A 21785-nucleotide genomic window follows, 5' to 3' on the forward strand; every position below is an offset into this window, starting at 1 on the left:
ATCTGTTAAATCAATAAGCCAAAGATTTCACTTTCTGAGGTAGAATTCTTTCTTCTTTTATTTGGTTTACGAATGTAAGAGTGTCCTCTAAAATTACAACTTCCATTACAAATATATATGCCTTTTCTATTTTAAGTATTTTTCTGTTGAACACATCCATCGGGCTTTGTACAAACCAAAGAAATGGTTCGTTTAGCGGATTTTCAAAGAGCGTTCTTAAAACTTTTGGTTCTTTTTCTTCTGAGAGGAAAAAGGTTGCAGGTTAATATTTTTCCAATCTAAAGAGCGAAAATCGGGACAAACAGGCGTCTCGAAAGCCTTTCTCGGGACAGGTAAGTCTGTCATTGAAAACCGGGACGTCTGGCAACCCTAATCTTGCATGATTCTTTTTTAGGTAACTAGTTGAGATTTCGATCAGATGAGAGGCCCCCACAGGTCTACAGTCCCCCTAAGCCCCTCCCTTAATCCGGCCCCGAGTGCGATTGGTTTGGTTAGTGCTAGAACAAGGATAGAAACAGCTACTCATGTCTTTTGTAAACTGTACAATTTATTTTTAATCTCAAAATACACAAAATTTTGAAGGGATCAACAAAACAAGCAATCTCCCTCTCTCATTATACACCTTCACCGTCACCGTATCAGTGGTGCCAGGGCCTTCTCACAACGCCCATTACTAAGACCCTTCCTTCCGTCAACAGAAAAAAATCACTTAACATCCTCCACCTTGAGTTGGTGGACAACTCAACATGGTCTACTACAAAAATCTCCTTTTTTATTTTTACAAATTAAGTCTCTCTGGAACTTTGATATTACGTCCACTTCTCGATTTCAAGCATGACAGTTCACAGTCTAATGGTTTCTCGTGAGGAGCGGCTCCAGAATAAACCACCCAATCTCTCCACAAATTCTGGTTGATTACTTCTAACGGATACAAACGTTGTACAGGCCTTATCAGTTCGCCATAGGCAGTCTGTAGCCTTACTAATCTCACAACCCCATCTTTACCTGGCAACACCTCAACGTCTCGCACTAATGGCCAATTAATACGTTTCGAATTATCACTCCCGACAAGAACAATGTCCCCAGCTGTCACAGACTGGCCATGTTTTTTGTTCTCTGTATTCTGTACAAATTGGCCCAAATATTCACTCCAGAACCTGTTCCTTAGTTCAGTCTGTAAAGTTTGTTTACGCTTCACTCGTTTATTCAAACTATCATGATCCACTGCATCTACATCAGGGACTCCACACTCACAATTATCATGCAGGAACATGGAAGGACTCAGAGGAAGTAAATTTGCTTTATTTCCTTCAACGTAAGTTAGGGGCCTTGAATTTATCAATGATTCGCAGTCACACAAGACAGTAGCTAGTTCCTCATACAAGCAAGCAAGCTCGGCCCAACACTTTCTTCAACAAGTCCTTCAAAACCCTAATGGTTCGTTCCCACCAACCAGCAGTTGGAGGATTGAACTTCCACTCTGACGTGCTGCACTTTGCTTGATAATTGTGTTCCAGTCCAATCCTGAGTACATTGGCAGTCCCAACGAAATTGGTACCATTATCACTGTACACCGTGGAACACCTTCCTCGTCTTGCAACAAATCGACGGAGAGCTAAATGGAAGGCAAGTAGTCGACAGTGCCGTTACAAGTTCGAAATGCACTGCCCTATACACAGCACAAGTGAAAACACACACCCATGCCTTCTCACTACCCTTCAGAAAAAGTGGGCCAGCCATGTCCAGTCCACTCCTACCACTTCGAACACTTTGGCATCTCGAACGCGGTCTTCTGGAAGCGGCGCGGTTACTGGTTTTACGTTTTCCGTAGCATGTCTTTTGCAGCTGACGCACTTGTTTACCACAGCTCTCACTGTCCTTCTGCCACTTAAAATCCAAAACCGCTCTCTGAGTATATTCAACAAAATTTGTGTACCAGCGTGCTGATGTTTCACATGATTATGGTAGATCAGTCGCTTCACAACTTTGTGCTTTGACGGTAACACCATTGGGCTTCGGAAATCCTCTTCATCTTTCCTGTAAATAATTTTTGTCTTCACTCGTATGACATTCTTGTTGTCTTTGAAAACTTCTAAACATTTTAGTTTTCCATCCTCTACGCTGATAAAAGATTCTGTATGGATCAAAAACAATCTTTCCCGCATCGGAAAATTCTTCACTTATCAGTTCTGCAAATTGCCTTTGATCGCGTTGGGACCTACAGTTACTCACGAACCGAAGAATCCAACCCACCATCCGCACAACCTGTTCGTACTTTGAAAACTTCTTGTAGTACCAATCGGCTTCCACAGGCTCCACGTTATTGGTAAGACAAGTAGTCCGCATCTCGCTTTGTATTGCTTCTTCGTCTTTGGTTTGGTCATTATAGTTTGAACAAGGCAAAGTCTCAATCGGGTTTGCCAACCATGCAAGACCCTCGCACCAACGCACTCCTACAAGGTGTTTTGCCCTGCAGCCCTTTGACGGAGGGTCCACCGGATTCTCTGCTCCGATGACATACTCCCAGAATGACGGGAAAGAAAGTCGTCGTATTTCTTGCACTCTATTTCTCACGAAAACAGACCAGTTCTCATCTCTTAGAATCCAGGCTAAAATAGTAGTTGAATCACTCCAGAAAAATAACTGCACATCCTTCCAGGAGAAAGCTTCACACACCAACTTAGCTAAACGTGCTTCTATTAAGGCCGCAAGCAATTCCAAGCGTGGTATAGTGGTGCTTTTTAAAGGTGCAATGCGAGATTTCGCTGCAAGCAACCTTACCATCGGGTTTCCATTGTTTCCTATCCTCAGAAAAGTGACCGCTGCATAAGCGTCTTGACTAGCGTCGCAAAAGGTATGAATCGTGTAGTCTTCTACATTTTCGGTAACTGCAATCCATCTAGGAATAGTAATATTATGCAAGACGTCTAATTCTTGGAACCATCTTAAAAATTCTTCTTTCAAACTACCACAGACTTCATCATCCCAGCCTATTCCCGATTTCCATGTCTTCTGTAACATCATTTTGTGATAAACCATTCCAATCGGGTCACAAACTTTATGTGCGATCTATAGCATTGTCTTCGTGATAATTTCCAATTCAACATATTCCAACCATGCCAAATTGAAATGCAAAGTATCTGTCTGTTTGTTCCAAGAGAGACCAAGAACTAAAAAGCAGGGGTTGGCTGTTCTTCAAACGAATGTTCCCATCCTCTCAGATTAAAGCCTCCTTTGGCCATCACATCTGTAGCTTCCGATACAAACTTCTGCAGCTCGTCGTCAACACGAACACTTGTCACTATATTATCAACGTACAAGATCTTCAGCATTTGTTGGGACCAGTCATTGTCAATATTCAAAACCCTTTCTAAATAGTATTCTATGACGGCCCCTAATATAAACGGACTACACTTCAGCCCAAAAACAGCTCGGGCGTGGCGAAACACCTTCATTTTTCCATCTTCTTCAGTCTCCCACCAAAGGAACCGTAGATAGTCTCTCTCTTCCGCTTTAACACTGATTTGAAGAAACGCTTTTTCTATATCGGCAGTCACTCCGATTCTTTTCTCTTGAAATCTTAAAAGAACATCAGGAATCAACTCAATCAGGTTTGGACCACACTCGAGACACTGATTCAATGACGGATAGCTCGGTAATCTGGAGGATGCATCAAATACGGGGCGGATGCGGGTAGTAACACTAGTGTCTTTTACTACAGGTCTATGAGAAAGATTAATGCCCACAAGTAGTGGAATCATCTGTTGAAACTTCTTCAATGATTCCACTTAGCTGCCACTGAAGCAGAACCTTTTCAGTCTTCATACAGAGCTTCTCTCTTCATTTTGCGTGTGGTGCTCTTCAATCACTTCTCAGCCTCCTTGAAATTAGTTGGAAGCGGAATATATCTATCGCACCACGGTAAAGAAACTTCATATCGTCTGCATTCCGTAAATTTTACAGAATCGAGAAAACACTGTTTAACGGAAAGTTCGTGTTCTGCTTTCGATTTCTCGACAGGGTTCGTGATACCTATTGAATCTAATTTCCAAAGGTCGGACACGTCTGCCTCTTTCACAAATAACGAGGTTACCATCAAAGCTACATTCGAATCAGCTGTTTCCTGACAATTATTTTGTCAGTGACAGTGTGAGTGTCAACAATGTTAGTGACAATTATTTTCGTGCGAATCAGATACTGCGCAGCCCTGAGTTTGTATAGAAACCATTCCTACTGAATACTGGTCGCCAGCTCGAAATTTCTTCTCGCCAATGTCGACCTGACGATCGGAAATTTTCCTCTGATATATATATATATATATATATATATATATATATATATATATATATGTGTGTGTGTGTGTGTGTGTGTGTGTTTTGTATGTATGTATGTGTAATAGCCATATCCACATTCATGTTCAACACAAAATAGGCCTATGTTGTTTTCAGTTTTGCCCCAAAATGTTCACCCACCCCCATTGAAAATTTCTGGATACGCGCTTGTCCAGCACGTACGTATTTAAAGTAGAATCCGAAATATCATGTCTTGACATATCAATGCTCTTCTATCGGGAATCAAACCTGGACCTACGTGCACCAAAGACACTTGCGCTAGCTACTAGACCAGTGAGAAGAGTTGCAGGATTTTGAGTACTTTCACTTTCAAAGTACGCTACATATCACTCGAAAACTTATGTTCTGCACTTTCTGGATGTATATACATCATGGGAAATATTTCTATGCTTCTGTCTGTTTCAGCCCTGAGAGGATAGGATGTCAAAAGACGATTTGAATAAAATCTTCTTCAACAAATTTCAACTCCGTCGCAGAGCCTTCCAAACTGCTAGAAATATTAATGAAGTATGGAACAAAATTAAGGCACATAAACGAATACACAATCCAACGTTACTTACCAAACTTTTGTCATGAGGTTTACGCTTGTAAATTATTCATTGCAGCTTTGGAAAATTCAAGATTACTAATAAAACTCCAACTGACCAAAGCAGTATAATATATATTTTAAGATTATGTATCTATGTTACAGTTTCAGCTATGTAAATAGCCTTCCTCAGACACATTATGAGAGAAATATCCAGTTTCATCAGCTTATACACAATCTGAATGCAAGACATGCCTACTTTCTCTTTATAAAACGTAAACTTTTAATTAAAAGAAAGAAGAAAGAAAAGGTGATACGATGAGAAGAGGAAGGAGTAGTGTACCAGGTTAATTGTAAAGGCAAGTACACTCATGTCCAAAATTATTGTCGCATATCTATAAGTAAGTTGTTGTAGGAATATAATTTGATAACGAAATCGCCCGGTATTTCTTATAATGTTAGCATGTGTATAATCGGCAAAGACATGTATGTGGCAAATTTCATATCAAAAGAGCAGTAAACATGAACAATAAAATGAAAATAAAACTTTTTGCCCAATTAGCAATATTTTGTTTTACTCATTCTAATTTTCGTATTTATATTTTTTTCTATGAAATTTACCACAAATATATATATTAGGAAGACCTAGGCGCAGATGGGAGGACAATATTAAGATGGATCTCGCAGAGATTGGAATACAAAGTAGAAACTGGGTGCAGTTAGCTAAGGATAGAAGTCAGTGGAGAGCTTTCGTGAACCCGGCATTGAACCTCCGGATTCCATAGGCCATAGAGTGAGTGAGTTATACATTTTCCGATTATACACATAGTATCAGTATTGAAACTACCCTGCAAAATCATTATCAAATTATATTCTTACCAGAAGAAAGTTATAGATATGCGACAATCATTTTGGACATGAGTGGAAACAGGAAAGAGATTAGACCAAAGGATGAAACAACGTAAGGACGATGCCAGACTAAAAAGAGAGAACAACGCAATATACAAACACATTAAAGAAACGGGACATGTGATAGACTGGGAAGGAATAAAAGGATTAGAAAGGGAGAAAATGTGTGATAAGAAAGTGGAAAGAAGCCCAGTGGATTAAGAAATATGGGAAGAAGTTGATGAATTGGTCTAGTGGAATTGTGATACATCAATTATGGGAAAAGATGATAGACAAAATAGAAAGAGAGAATTACAAGGATCAACACGAGCTATTAGAACAGGTGTACAATGAAGATCAGCAGGACAATAGTGAATAGAAAGTGTAAGTGACAACACCTAATTAAGAGTTTCATAACAGGTGCGCAAAAAGAGAAAGTGACTACATCTAAATAAAAATTTACTTTTTAGAGCCAATTAAAAGTTTACGTTTTGTAAAGAGAAAGTATGCGTGTCTTGCATTCAGATTGTGTATAAGCTGTCAAACTAGGATATTTCTCTCATAATGTGTCTGAGAAAGGCTACCTTACATAGCTGAAACTGTAACACAGATACATAATCTTAAAATATATATTATACTGCTTTGGTCAGTTGGAGTTTTATTAGCAAGATTTACGCATCGATGATTTGGAAGGTTATGGACAACGTTCGGCTGTTGGTAACAACAAACTGAAGGTGATCATCAAGGGTAATGACACGAGAGACTGCACAAGAATTCAGCATTGATCATTGGAACGTAGCACGACATCTGGAGAAACTGGAAGAGGTGAAAAGATGGAAATATGAATGCCATACGAATTGACTGAGAACAAAAGTGTTTCTTTTTCGTTCAGCCCTACAATCCTCCTGCCCCTGAGCTACAAAAGAGGTCAATTTCACTATCATAATCACAATTAAAAGCAAAATAAATCTTTTACGAACACCGGTATATTCTACCAATGGCTGGATCGCGCTTTCGCTTGTAAATGCTTTCAGAGCCGACACTGCACCCACAGAGATTTGTGGTGACCATAAGGTGCATCGCAGGTAGAGTGACACACTGCAGTTTTCTTAATTCAGAAAAGGCGGATGGGGGGGCTACTTCTGGGGTCGCAGGTTTGATCCCCGGACAAGCAACTTAGTGGTGGACAAGTTTCATACCACATTCTCATTCAACCGGTTTTTCTATCATCCACTTGCCTTAATCAGACTCTCTTAGCCTAAAAGGCGTAACCGTGGGAAGTTAAACTGAAAAATTTCATTTCTTAATCCAGGAGAATCCATCAGGACCAAGAATTCAGTAAATTGTCACAAACTGTAACGTCTATGTAGGGCGCTGGTCAACAGGAGAGGTCTAATCATGTTTCACAACAATTTAAATATACGACCCTGCAGACGATACGAATTGCTGCCCTATCCACCATATTCACCAGTCTTCCCCCACTGATTTCTACCTCTTCCAGCATCTGAAATATTTGTTCTAGTGACACATCTGTATTGGAATTACTACCACCTACCGTCCGTCTTCTCATTGTGTACCAACTTAGTGCCTGATCCGTGAATTGCTACTGGGTGTCCTTAAATGCCTTTCTAATAGTATACCGGTCAATTTAATTTGCACCCCTGCAGATCCCAACCTAAAGGATGGCCAGTTTTAAAGTGCCAACTTATCCCACCCACGCCCAAATGTACACGAAAAGTACATAATTTGTTTTTTTGCACTGTTTAATGTGGACTGGAAATCAAGTGTTGCATTTCAACAGTTTAGCAGCAGTATAATTTAGAGATACAACTGAATAATGAAAGGAACTTTAACTCACGACTCCGTCGCTTGAGGGCTAGTGTTGCAAAGATAACGACAAGAAGAGGCTTACAATAGAGTAGCTATTATATATGTGCATTTCCTTTTATAAAACAAAAAGTTTGTCGTGGGTCAAAGACATTTTCGAGAACAGTTTCATACCCGCTTGACACCTCCATCAAAACCATATACAGACTGTACGAAAATTTTCAGCGAAGGAACAAAATTTGGAATCGAAGCGTCCTTGGCAGAAATGTGTGCGTTCGCTGCAGAATATCGACGCGGTAAGAAATGTAATATAGAGGAGCCCCGGCAAAATCGGCTAGAAAGGCAGTAGTGCAATTAGAAATAAACAGCTTTGCTCAACAGCATTTGGAAACCGACCTCTATGTGTCCGGTACATCACTGTTGTGCAGGACGTCAAGATCACAGCAAGAAATCAAATGCTCCTTTATTGGGTTGAGAGCAAGCGACAAACTTTTGATTTTTATTTATTTCATTAAATGAGAAGCACTTTCATTTGGATTGCTTCATGAAAAACATCACGTTCCGAGCATTACAGTGTGGGTCACAGTTTGCAACCACTGTCCTGACTGGACTTTCATCTTCGAAGAAACAGTGAACAGTATTTGACCATTTTATGTAATAATTTTGTTACGTAGTTCTTTGTTACTACTTGGATTATCAATACGCAGTGGTTTATTTAGGGTGGTGTAGGACCGCAAACTGCAAACTCTGTGGTGTTGAATTTCTTACACAAGATTTTCAAGATATGAGTTATTATAAGTCAGTTTCCAGGCCTGTTTCATGGCAAACAATCTTAGCTCTCACACAGTCCAGATCTTATCCCGTGCGACTATTTTCTGTAAGGGTGCCGATATTTCCGAAACATCTCCATAATTTGATGAAGCTCAAAAGATTTATTGTTCAGGCGTGCAAAACTACGGAAAACATGTGCCGTCGAATAATCAATAACATCCATCTTTGCTTGAATGAAGTTCAAAATCAAAATGGCGGCAAAATTGAACATAGTTTTGATTGGAATATTTCTTCACATAGAATTCTTTCTTCTGACACTAATTTCATTGCAATACTCTTAATAATAAATTTTTTTATTTAAAAAATATGCGCACTACCCAACAGACTGCAATGGAACTTTCGTCTGGTCAAATCAGTTTAGAAATTTGAATTGCTTGCGCGGAGCGAAATTGACTCCAGGAAGCTAAGTATATTACTGTCATTTATACATGGTTTACCGTTTAGAATAACACATGAAAATGATTAGAAAACATGCTAAATTCCATTCATGAACCTTAATATAATTCCACATTTCAGTTAGTTTTATTTACAATAGAATCTGTTTACATATGTAAGAGTCCATACCATTATAACAAGCAACGAACACAGCCTAACATGACATTACATATCTTGTCTACATTTTCTGGTGTTTTTTTTATTTAAATACTTTCATATATGTATATATATCTGTATATATTCATTTATAATATATATATTTATATATTTAATATACATAAAAATGAGTGAAAATATGCTATGAATTGGACACAGAAGAGGAATGAATCAAAATTAGGTAATTGTGTTCACAATTAAGTGTTTTGGGGTCGCCTAGAGTATACTTTCCTCATAAGTAACCCATAATAATTTATAACGTCATTAAAACTCTTTTGTAGAGTAATTATAATTAAATATTATACAAATTAGCGTACATTAAGCAACTGGCTTACATATCGTAGCTTCATTTAAGTAGTTTTGTTCTTATACTCACACACACTATAGGCTTATCTAACCTAGTGTGGATAATGTATTGATTCAAACGACAAAGGAAAAAATAAATAGGTAATAAGGCTTTAAAAAAAAAATAGAATTATGTCATAAATGATTTTGATATCCCAAACTCAGTGATTTGATGTCTTTGTCTATGAAATCCAAGGTATATAAAATAATAGGTAGCCCCCGTTTGCGTTTAGTGTTCTGACTAGCTCCCTGTCTGTGACGTCTTGTGGAGGGACTTTTTCCCATTTTGAAACAATATACCAACTACCGTAACTGCAAAGGCAGTATTTCACTTGTTCTTTTGAACGATACTTCGCGATACCCAAAGATGTTATAAAATAGAGGATCTGCCCATATGTATCTTCATCCTATTAGGTAACTGAATGACCTCCATATATGTTTGCTCAAAACATTGTGATCTTCATATGTAGACATGTACTGTGTCTGTCGTTTATTTAAGTCGTTGCTTCAGACTTATAATATACAACGTATGGGTATACAAATAGGAGTGTGAAGAAATTACCCGAAATAGCCTTTCACAGGTAAGAAAATCACCAATCATAGGATACGTATGGCTGTGATATCCTCTATTTTATAACATTCTTGGCGATACCTCCACGTGACGTCATCGACCGCAAAGTATTCTGGGAAAAAATGAGAGCAGAAAGGCTAAATCGAGAGTCACCTGTATGAAACCATGGGGATTTATTAAATTATTATTAGATGAAAATGTTCTATTGGCATCTACTTAGAGTACTACATGTAGAATAAATAATATATTGTTACTGTTCTTTCCATTAAACCACGTTACACCTTGATTTATTAGTTATGTATTATAGCGAATTACTTTATGATTTGTAGTCCATTAATTCTGTAACGCCAGTTAACCATTCTTTAATTCCACTTCAATAGAAAAAATATGTTCTGGAACAAGTTTTATAGTTTATACCTTACTTTCATCAAAATTTGACTTGACTCATTTTTCTGAGACATTACAAAATTTTGTAAGAACTACTTTTAGGTTTTTTCATTGAAATATGTGCTAAAACAAATTTTAATTATTTCATTTCTTGTATGTATAGTAACTTCAATGTCATTTGCTTGGCAAAAGTGAAGGTAGTTCGTAAATAAACTTAATTAGCAAACTGTGTATAAATACTAGATGCGTATTGAAAACAAGCCGATCTTTACGAAGACAAGACTTAGAGTGATAATCTATTCTGAAATAATAACAATAACAATAATATATATATCGGGTGTTCTAAAAATGGCACCCACGGATCACATGGCACTATTCTACAGGCCAGAATAAAGCGAAAATATTATATGATGGTATGCCCTCCGGGACCTCCTTCAGCTCCTATGGAGAATCAAAATTTCACAATATGGCAACGTCGCAGATTACCTTGGAACCATTAGCATTACTCTACCAATACAGCAAGCAGTTGAATCGATTGCTACACAAATAAGTGATGCTAGTGTCAATCAATATTGACTTTAGCTGCCACCTAGAAAGAATCGATGTAACGATTTGACAGATTGCTAGATCTAATCTATGGATCTTTACTTGCTACGTAGCCACATAGTGCAATTCGTGTCTCCAGACAAGGACTCGAAAGGTATACTATATATATTTGCTTTATTTTGACTTGTAGAATAACGCTCTGTGGTCGGTGGGCGCCATTTTTTGAACACCCGATATATTATGAATTCAAAAATGTTCTGCAAAACTTTCAAATCACTTGTTTTAAACTACTACTTCTCAGAATGTGGTTTAACAGAAGCAATTCAACGGTTATTTAATACCTTTCAGAACGTTATGAAGTAGTATGTCAACTCTTCCTTATAAATGTTACTTTAATACTCTTAGAGGCTGGGTAGCTATAAATTTATTCCCCTGCAGAGAGTTCTGACACAAGACGTAACCAAAACCATTCTGCCCGTAATCACTATTACTGAGCGAAATTTTGTGACAATTGGATTAGCAAATGTCTGGAACTTTTCTAAAGTAAACGTTGTGACACTTATATCTCAGTGAGAGGCACCTAGCTGAATACTCCTTGAACAAAGTTAATTTTCTACCTTGTTTGTTGATTGTTTTATATTGCATATACCAAATTTCAATTGCAATATTGCAATGACTAGGAAACAAAAATAGAAACCAACATTTAGGAAAACGAATTTCTTTAAGAACTCGTACGAAGAAAAAGTAAATATATGTGTATATAAAGCAAAAAATTAAAAGTACAACACGGTGCGGTATGTAAAACCCTTAACAAAATTCTTATGGAGGATTTCTCTTTTAGATGAATGAAAGAAAAAAGTATAGGTCCTTCATTACGACAGCCAACAAGTATTTGAGGTTACAAGTAAAATAATGCTTTGCACAATATAATCAGAAAACTTCAATGACATAAAACTGAGTAACGATGGAAGAAAATGTAAGGACACACATTTCTCTTCATGTAAATCATTGCATTAGAATTGACTGAAAGGATGAAGCCACTCGACAGTTGATAGTCAAGACTCAACCCCACCAGAACTGTTAATTGATATTAATGCAATTATCGTAATACGAACCAAGATGCTTCTGGTTCGCTTTAAGTAATTTATAAAATCATATTTGCTGCACCATGGATAGCTTTTTAAAATTTTAAACTTGAATGATGAGATCACTGCACCTGACAATCCATACGAGCACACACTTGTTTACTAGAACACTAGTGGAATAGGTACACAAATCATTTGAACTTGAAAAAATTATTGATTTTTGCTTTACTATCTTAATCACGGATGGGATATACTATCTACTTAGGTTCAGCACCTCGCCAGACTTCAGTCCAATGCAGTTTAAGAGTGTACAGGTCATTGATTATGTTACATCACTTCGAACAGAGAAGGCCTTTTCTCAGAACATTATAGTCTTCAAAAGAGGTAGGTTATAAGACTACGCCACACTTTCCGGTATAAACTTCGCGTTTTTAAAATTCTTGATGACTGTTGATCTGAACACCCTAATAAAAACCCAAACAAGCATGATAAAGTAACTGAATATGTATTTAAAAAATCACACTAAACTTTTCACGATATGTTCATTAGGTTTAAATATCTTTACTCGTATTTGCTTAAATTGTATATTATTAAATGCCATGTGTTGTGAATGTTTTTGATTGAAAAAAGTTCAGATGTACCGCTCCTGGTTCTTTGTAGTAATAATAATCCGAAGTAGAAGAATAAAACACCAAAGTAACTCCATTTTAGTTTTAGTGTTTAGAGATGTTTCACAGTTAAATGAAATCTTGTCCGTCTGCTGGGTAAGTCTCTGTTTGGTAATAAAACGATGAATAATGTAGGAATCCAGTACAACCATGACTGCTAAGTGACTAATGAAATTATTCCTCCAAGACTTTCTTGCTATCTGATAGCAAAAGATACTTTGTAGAGGACAAGAAGTATGCGTATGTATTATTATCAACAGTACGAATCTTTTGATATTGCTCCGTTTCAAGTGATAACATCATATGTATATAGGTATCGAAGTTAGATAAACGGTTTATCATTAGTTTTCGGGTAACTTTTCGAGTAGTTAGAAAAATTACTACGCATAATGAATCTATTATTTTGGCTAATTTTATAAGCGTAACGTTTTTGTTGAAATGTCGGACAACTCAACGTGTTCTAATAATAGAGTGAGATACACGTGGATTTAAGAACAACAAGTATTGCTTTATACTCTGAACAAGTGTTTCAAAAATACTTCTGAAAGTTTTTATTTATTTTTATTTTTTAATATACGATATATTTTTAATGTCCTTAAAAAATGAAACATTTAACATCACTAGTCTCAATATTTGTAAACCTAAGATGTAAAGGCATTAAAAAACACTACGTGCATTTTCTGTTTGCTTTTTTGTTTCCGAAATCTGTTTTAAAACTGAAAACAAATTCACAATAAAACAGTTTTAAACTGATATTCACATTGTCCTTTTTTTGTATCTCAAGTATGTTACGTTCATACCGAAACTAAAATGAAACAAGTATTCTATTGAACAGAAATCAAATTGCCAGTACAAAAGCATTCTTTCCAAGTAGTTCGGAAATGAACTTATTTATGGAGTTTGGGATGCTTTCTTCCGCTGCCATTATTCAAATCTGTTGTGAAGTAGTCATACTACAGAAAAAATGTATCATTCAGTATTCCTAGAATATTTCTAAAATCCAATTATACTTGTATCTTAATCTGATCTGCGTCCAAAATATTTTATGTCAATTCTAAATAGAGATTAGAAAATACCCTGTGCGAGTGATTAGGCCTATATAGAATCAAATTGCTTTGTCAAGTTTGTCTGCTCTGTCAACTCTTGAGTGAAGAATAGGCTAAAGTTAAGTGTCACATGAAAAACGAAAAATACTCTGTATGAATCGTGAAATAAGAACAAATAAACTACATTTTTCGTTTTAATGACGTGTAAGTAAATAATAACAAAATACACCAAATAACTGGAGAGGTCAATATACATACTGAAACATCCTCCTTTACCAAGAGTTACCATTTGCTACGATATGAGCCAATTGCTATAGTAATAGTAATAAGGTTTGGAGTTCCAAAGGAACATATACACTAATTACAAATTCTTCTTAATCTGAGTATTAAATACTATCATTGTATATTACAACTTTTCTTCTAATATTTGTGATATTCTGCTTTCGTAAACCAATTACAATCTGACATGATTATCGTGTGAAGCACACGTCACAAGGTCACACTACTAAGTTGTTTCAGATCCATCATAACAAGGATTACGAAAACGAAAGAAGATAAAACATGGCACACACACATGTGGATTCTAACTCATTCTTACTTCTCTCTGATATACACACAATGCGTTCAAAACACATTTTGATCAGATGAAAAGAAAAGTAATAATAATTACTTATCAAAATTTTTGCCATTCGATCTTAAAGTACCACTTTTCTTTGTTTAAAAGCCATAACTTGCATTACTTTGTCTGATTTGCGTCATCTGAAGACTTCACTGTGTTCTGATGCATTACATTTCACTTATCAACACTAGTCCAGTACACTTCACCGCATGGCCCGATCATGTAAAGAATATTCGTATGCTATAACACAGTCCATTACAGAGGATTTAATGGGGATGTCAGGAAACTGCAATACATATCTCTTACAGACGGACAGTAATTTTCCATTACTAAATCCTTGCTAGATCCTAAATTTCCGAAGTAATACCGTAATTTGGCTACAAAATACGAAATATTGTAATCATCAAGGGCGCCCGAAGGGAGGGATAGGGGGGGAAGGGAGGCTCTCCTGGCTCACGAAAATGTATTAAATTTCTTAAGATTTTCTTAACAAAAATAAAAAAAATATCAAACGTAATATACCAACCAGGGAGACAAGCGCCCCTTAGAAAATTTTCTTCGGGCGCTCAGAGTAATCATCCTAAGCTTTCGAGCGTTCCAATATGTCTTGATTCAGTTTCGTATTACAATATTACATGGTACATTCCACAACTGTAATTTTATTAATAATTTAAAAAAAAGTCAAATTGACTTCCCTAAACTAACAGAATGCTTAACTTTTACCCTACATCTCATCTTAACTTAAATGAAAATAAAAACACTTCCTATCTTTCATAGTTCCAATCGCTTAAGTTCTATGGAGAACACTGAGATATTGGATATTCTTCACATGAAAGAACCGTGAGTTAAGACCACAGAACCTTCTTGTTGTTCTTTGAACTTAGAACTTTCCGGAAAAAGAAAACAAAATCAGATTGATGTAGATAACAGCAATACAACAACAAAACACTGTAAACAGTGCAACAATAAATTATTCTACAATTGTTAACGTTGAAGAAATACAGAGGGTCATTCACAATATTTATGAAAAACTGAGTTTTGACAAGTGAAAGATAACGTAAGTTCTAATAAACGTTGGGTTGAAAAGATTTTCATATAGGATCTAAAGACACCTATGTATGTGACAAAACTAAAGGATAACTTCCAAACAAATGGATGTGCTAGCAATAGTTAATCCTTTGTGTTGTAGTGGTTACGAAGTGAAACCATCTTTTTGAAATACAACTGGTTTATGTATGAATTTTTTTGTCTTCTACTAGTCTCGGTGAGATCTATTTGCATTTCTATATAGTAGATCAGGAGCAATACGTACTGAAATGTGAGTTCACCATATAATCAGCAGGAAGCAGAGAGGAATCAGTCAAAAGCTGGTTTCGTAATGTGACCACTGGGACACAAAAGATTAAATGCTTCATAAAGAAAAAAATCGATGAATGAACACTACACAACTAATTTCCGAAAATAGTGTTATTTTATGAAGGAAAAAATTATAAATTGCTCACCGCTAACATAGAGAGAAAATAAATATTTTCAGCACGAAATGATTCTATATAAGATTTTTTTTTTTTTTTCATTTGTTAGCATATAACCTTCTCTAATACATCCATTCGTTGCAAAATCATATCTCTTAAGATTATAGTAAACGTTTTCTCCAAACGAAGATGTTTAGACGATGTTTATTACAATTTGTTTTATTTGTTGTGAAGTGTCAATTAACCCGGCAGCACTGGCGCCTAGTCTCACAGACCCATTTGTTAAATTTTAAATCTTTACCTAATAATTTTTGTTTAAATTTTATTTTGTATTACGCATATTAAACAAGTATATTGCGAATTTCAATACAAATATTACATTTTAGTGAATCGAAAAAATTCAAGAGTTATGAAAAATATGATAGAATTACAGTTATTATTTAGTAAAATGTTCAAAAGTTTCAATATGTTATCATAAGGCAATAAATCATGTTCAGAAATGTCCATTGAAAAATAAAATTTCCAATTTGAGCTCCAATCAGAAACAACGCCCAGCTACTAGTAAGAGGCTACAAAAACAGGTGGGACGGGTCTGTGAGACTTGGCGCCAGTGCCGCCGGATTAAATAGCAGCACTTGAAAAATTCTAAATTCAGTGTAAGAATTTCGAGTATTCTTTCGAGTTTTCAGCCTGAAATGTTTTTTGTATCTTCACAAAAAGTAGGTACTGAGGTAAACTAACAGAAACAGTAATTAAGATAAGATTAAAATACACTAAATACATTTTTCATATACAAAATGTCACTTTAAACATAGATGAACTGTATTTTAAAATGGCACTTTGAACACTATTTTTTTTTATTTATTTATTTTTAGATTTATTCCTCCATTTACCCTTCCAGTTATTAGGTACGAAATCTGTGCTTCAATATGGGAGTTCATACGCAAAAGTGTTAAGGGTGTTTCCTTCCACTTAATATTTCTGTTGCTAGTTTGTCTGTTCTGTTGCGTAATCTTTTCCATTGTACAAGGTTTGCTTTAGTAGACTTAAATCCGATTTAAAGTACTCACTGAGCAAAACAAGACGTTTACTGTAAAAATTATTAACATGTAACAGTTTCGTTAACTATCCACTTGGCTTTATCAGACACTACAAATACATAGGTAATGACAGATTATTGTACAGGTATTTTTTTGTAAATTTTAGTATTATTTATTCAGTATTCACATTTAAGTTATTTGTAAGGTAATTTAGTAAATTAGATATGTATGTATATGGTATCAACAGGGGGAGGGGGAAGGAATTAGTGAATTTTGTTTCTGTTTTATATTCTGGTTTTGTGATTGAAGGGGTTGGCTGTGGTAGCCAATCAGCATTCAGGAATTGTTTCGCTGTGTTATATATATATATATATATATATATAAAATCTGTCATTACCTGTCTATTTATAGTGTCTGATGAAGCCAAGTAGATAGTTGACGAAACTGTTACACGTTATTAAGTTTTACAACAAACGTATTGTTTTGCTCAGCAAATAGTTTAAGTCGGATTTAAGCCTTAATCTTCTTTTCGTGAAAATACTAAGTATGTTTCTTGATAGAAGTACGAAACAATACGCCGAATTTAAAATAATTTAGGTACGTAAAGAATCAAATCCCGAAGCTTTTTACCAATATTTTCAATTAATTTGTTACACGAAGCAAAACATAGCAACTAAGACTGATATCATTCAATTAATCAATCAACCAAAAAGAGTACAACACACTATTTACTGCACTCCCGTACTTTGACATTTTCAGATCTTAGAACTGCCTCCTCAAACCCCTATTGCAAAGCTTTACTTATTCATACTGGTTAAGTATTTTTATATAAAAATTAGACACAGTAGTAGATGAAAATTCATATAATCTATTACAAAGTACATGTGTCGTTAACAGATTAGTTCAGCGTATATCGAATTGTTTTGTGGGACTGACTGCATTTCATTACAGCAGTCACACAACATTATTACACTACTGGTGCCAATTAATTTCACATAGAGGTCATTAAAAAAAATACTCCCTCCTCAATCAACATTCATTATTAGGAATGGATATTAACACATTGTGATGTCTATAAATTGCTGTTTCAATTTTCTAACACAGGTTATTAAACATATTTATACGGAAAGAGTAAGAGAGAATGCACACTTTCTTTACTATAATATACAATTTCCTATGGATAGTGCTCATCCTTCAACTTTTCAGTTTTCATTTACAAATATAAATTCATGTATTTAGTATACTATTGTGATGCATTTATAAAGTGAAATCCAGATTAAAAACGAAGTATAAGACTCTTCTTAGCTTAGTGTAAACTATTTGTACGACGAAATTTAACGTACAAAAGGTATTCTTTAATTTCGAGGCTTTTGTTTAGCTGATACTTTATACAGGGTGTTTCAAAACAACACTGACAATGTTTGGGAGGTGATTCCTGACACCAGGATAAGACAAAAAGTATAGATCAACCTGGGTGCACAAATGCTTCCTTTCGGAGTTACAGCCTGCTGAAAAAATGAAATTTAAAGGTCCATAGCTGCAAACTATGGGACCTACCGTAGTTGGGTCAAGACTTCACTTAAGAACTAGTATGTGCCCTATCCAAATATCCAAGTTTCACAATCCTACGGTACTTCCGCAACAATTTTTATAGAGGTAGATTTTGAGTACTTCAAATTATATGCCCGTAGCCAAACTCTATAAAAATTGCTGCGTGAGTACCTTAGGATTCTGAAACAGGTATTTTTGGATAGCGCACATATTAGTTCCTAAGTGAAGTCTTGACCCGATTACGATAGGTCTCCTAGTTTTGGAGCTATGGGCCTTTCAAAATCATTTTTTCATGTTTATGATAGCCTATAATTCCGAAAGGAAGCATTTGTGCACCCAGGTTGGACTATACCTTTTGTCTTCATCTTGGTGTCAGGAATCACCTCCCAAATATTGTCGGTGTTGTTTTGAAACATCCTGTATAAGGAAATCTACCTTGATCAATTAAAAAAAAAAAAAAAAAAAAAAAAAAATGAGCTAATCTTTCTATTATTGTACCGTGAACCAATAGGAATTTTATTTATTAAGTTTTTAATACGAAACACGCTCTAGAAATACTTCACTTCTACGCAACACTCGAATCACCATCTTCTGAATGAACAGTTCAGACATAATTGGTTCCATGTGATTTACTGCACAGGGCTCTGACACACGCACACACAATCCTAAGAAACACATCCATCGTCAAACGCGAAAGCTGAGCTGCAGATTCAACCAGCGCCTAGTTCAATTGGATTATGTAATGTTCCAACCGATGTACAAAAGCATACCGCATTTGATTTATCAAAAGCTCATTTCGATTCATTCTTATCGTTTTCTGTTCCATTAAAATAGCCGCTGACATGTAATAAGTAAGAGTACATATGGAAATCCTGCACCAGAGATTAAAGGGAAAAATATTCCTAGTAATTACAAAATTACTATGGTGATACTTCGACTTGGTTCAATCATATTTTTCAATAACGTTAAGTCAATGACCAATTCTTTTGCGGAAGAAATATTACTGATACCAAATTTAAAAGAGAGTAATATTTGTGACAAGTTAAACAAAATATTTTATACTGGGTTATACTTAATAGCGTAACTGTTATTTTTGTGTGTCCCGTAATTCAAGTAACTAGTAAAATTACAATTGAAACCTATAAATTTCATAGAGAAGATATGAAACAGTTCTATTTTGGAAAGAAAATATTAGAAAATACAACATTAGTATATAGTATTATCAAATTCAATTAAGGAAAATATACTAATTCCAATAACTGTTCTTGATTATTTATAATATATATTTTTAAAAAACGGTATCTCATTTATTAGAGTTAATATGCAAAACAGAGCAATAACAATCTTTTACCATTCCTGGATTGATAATAATAATCGAAATAATTACTAGACGCGATTTAAAAAATACCATCACAGGAATTTCAAATACATTTTTAGCAAGAAATTTTTGAAAACGACCTACGTACTACTCCACATGCATATTGCTCTAGTAAGACTAGCAAAAAGTCAATACCAAACCACAGAATATTAGTATTCTGAAATGTACAGAATATTAGTATTGCAGACTATATTCTGTACGTTTGAGCGATATTTATGCAGAGAAACAAATCAAATACGAAGAAAATATCAAACATTATAGCAGTGTAACAGAAGAAACTACACTAACCTTGCATTCATATTTTCTCTTAATTTTGACCCCTATTTTCAAGTTGTAACAAGCAGAGAAAATGAGACTAGTTCACAGGTTCTCAAATTCACTACGGACAGGAGTCATTAAAGATTTAGAGAGAAAAAAAATGCTAAGAATCGAACTTCTTCACTGTAACTATATAATTCTCTCTTTCTCTTCCCGTCCATAAACAAGATCTCCCACTCCACACATTCATACAGATTATACCCACACATACATATCAGTATATATATTTTTCTTACCTTAAGAGCATCCTCCATGACAATTTTGTTTTTGTAAAAAAAATGTACAAAAACCTATAAGGATAAACATCACATACGGATGACAGAGAAAAAAATAATAATACAGCTGTCTGCGTTTTTAAAATACTGCCTCAATAACAACTACTGCATGAGCAAAGTTACTTCAGTATTGTCACATTACTGTAAAGAGAGAGAAAAAGAGTAATTGTATATAAAAACAGGTGGAGAAGTACACCTAAAGTACCCATTTTCTTACGTGACGAATGGAATCATACTTTATGATTATTATGAAACTCATCGTTTACACATTCATATACGTTGTACAGATTCCACGTGTTTGCAATGTATGAAATATTTGGAGATGCTGCAAACGTGGCTGTAAGGCTCATCTAACTACTACTAATACAGCTTAGATTGAGAAAGGCATTGTGTTGGCGATAAGTTACAAGATTACACAGATGTACAACTTCTCAAGGAAACTGAGTCCTCAGTTGACTAATCCACGTTTTCTTTGATGTGTCAATAAGAAAGTAACTTTGTTCATGCTGTAGTTGACAACCGAATTCGAGACTAGGACATTCGCTTGAGGAATATCTGTACAAACCGCAGATACCTATGCAATCATCCTTGCTTACTGTCAAGATAACGATAAAAAAAAAAAATCCTCACCAAAAAAAACAAAACACACATACATAGAGAAAAAGGAATGCTATGAAACTATACAATGTCTTTGGTAACACTGCACCATGGATCGTCTTGTCTTCATCCACTGGGCTACTACCATCTGCTCGTTTACGATAAGTTGCTTATGTGTTTCGGGGAAACGCTTTGAGACATCCCTGCAAGGTAAGATACGATCAATTAAATATTATTTTACTGTAGCTTAATTTGGGAGAAAAGAAAATACAACAGAACAACCAAGACACAGCATTAGAGGCAGGAGGAATGGGTACATGTAGTAAGGATTATGAGATTCTATTTAACGTTGGCTATAAACAGGTTTCACTCTTTATCTCGGGTCTATCAAGTGTTTTTGTTAAAAATGGCAGAACAGTTTAATGTGAACGACTGATAGACATTAATGCAGCTGCACTGATGGAAGATCCATGGATATATTGAAAGTTGTAGTTTATTTATATTAATAATGGATTTCCTTATGCAGTTTTCGATTCAATCATTTTGAGATTTCTGATTAAAATGTTCAAAAAGATTTGCCTCAACTTTGGCAGAGACACAAATGAAAAACTCCGAAAAAGTATCTTCGACTGAAGAAAGAATTGAATTTTTCCTGGTGACGTGATTTTAGTAAGTCTTCTCGGGCTATCAGCCAGGTGAAGGTATTAACATCCGATATTTCGAATGTAGACATTGCAGTCATCGTCAGGGATTGTGGTGAAGAGACCAGAGACATGAGCATGTATATATAGTGAGTACTTAGAAGTAGAGCTATGAATGGGGACTTGTGATTGACTGAGGGAAATGCTGGCTCCTGATTGGCTGTTATTGTA

General features: G+C 35.4%; 2 protein-coding genes across 4 annotated transcripts in view; both read right to left on the minus strand.

Moving 5' to 3' along the window:
- Positions 1-3170: 3170 nt before the first annotated feature.
- On the minus strand, positions 3171-3761 carry LOC145689579 (uncharacterized). Its single transcript, XM_081763760.1, has one exon. The coding sequence runs from the start codon at positions 3759-3761 to the stop codon at positions 3171-3173; it is 591 nt and encodes a 196-aa protein (XP_081619886.1).
- A 5142-nt stretch (positions 3762-8903) lies between these two features.
- Csp (Cysteine string protein) overlaps positions 8904-21785 on the minus strand; it is a 149230-nt gene continuing 136348 nt past the window's right edge. For all 3 annotated transcript variants that reach the window (XM_081765898.1, XM_081765895.1, XM_081765897.1), the window contains one exon: positions 8904-21116. In XM_081765898.1, coding sequence (XP_081622024.1) covers positions 21070-21116 — 47 coding nt within the window. In that variant the 3' untranslated portion in view covers positions 8904-21069. The remainder of the gene's footprint in view (positions 21117-21785) is intronic.

Source organism: Thermobia domestica, chromosome 7, assembly GCF_964235325.1.
Source record: "Thermobia domestica chromosome 7, izTheDome1.hap1.1, whole genome shotgun sequence".
Classification (NCBI taxonomy): domain Eukaryota; kingdom Metazoa; phylum Arthropoda; class Insecta; order Zygentoma; family Lepismatidae; genus Thermobia; species Thermobia domestica.

Coding starts and splice junctions, on each gene's coding strand:
- LOC145689579 (XM_081763760.1), bottom strand. CDS start 3,761: ATGATTCCACTACTTGTGGGCATTAATCTTTCTCATAGACCTGTAGTA.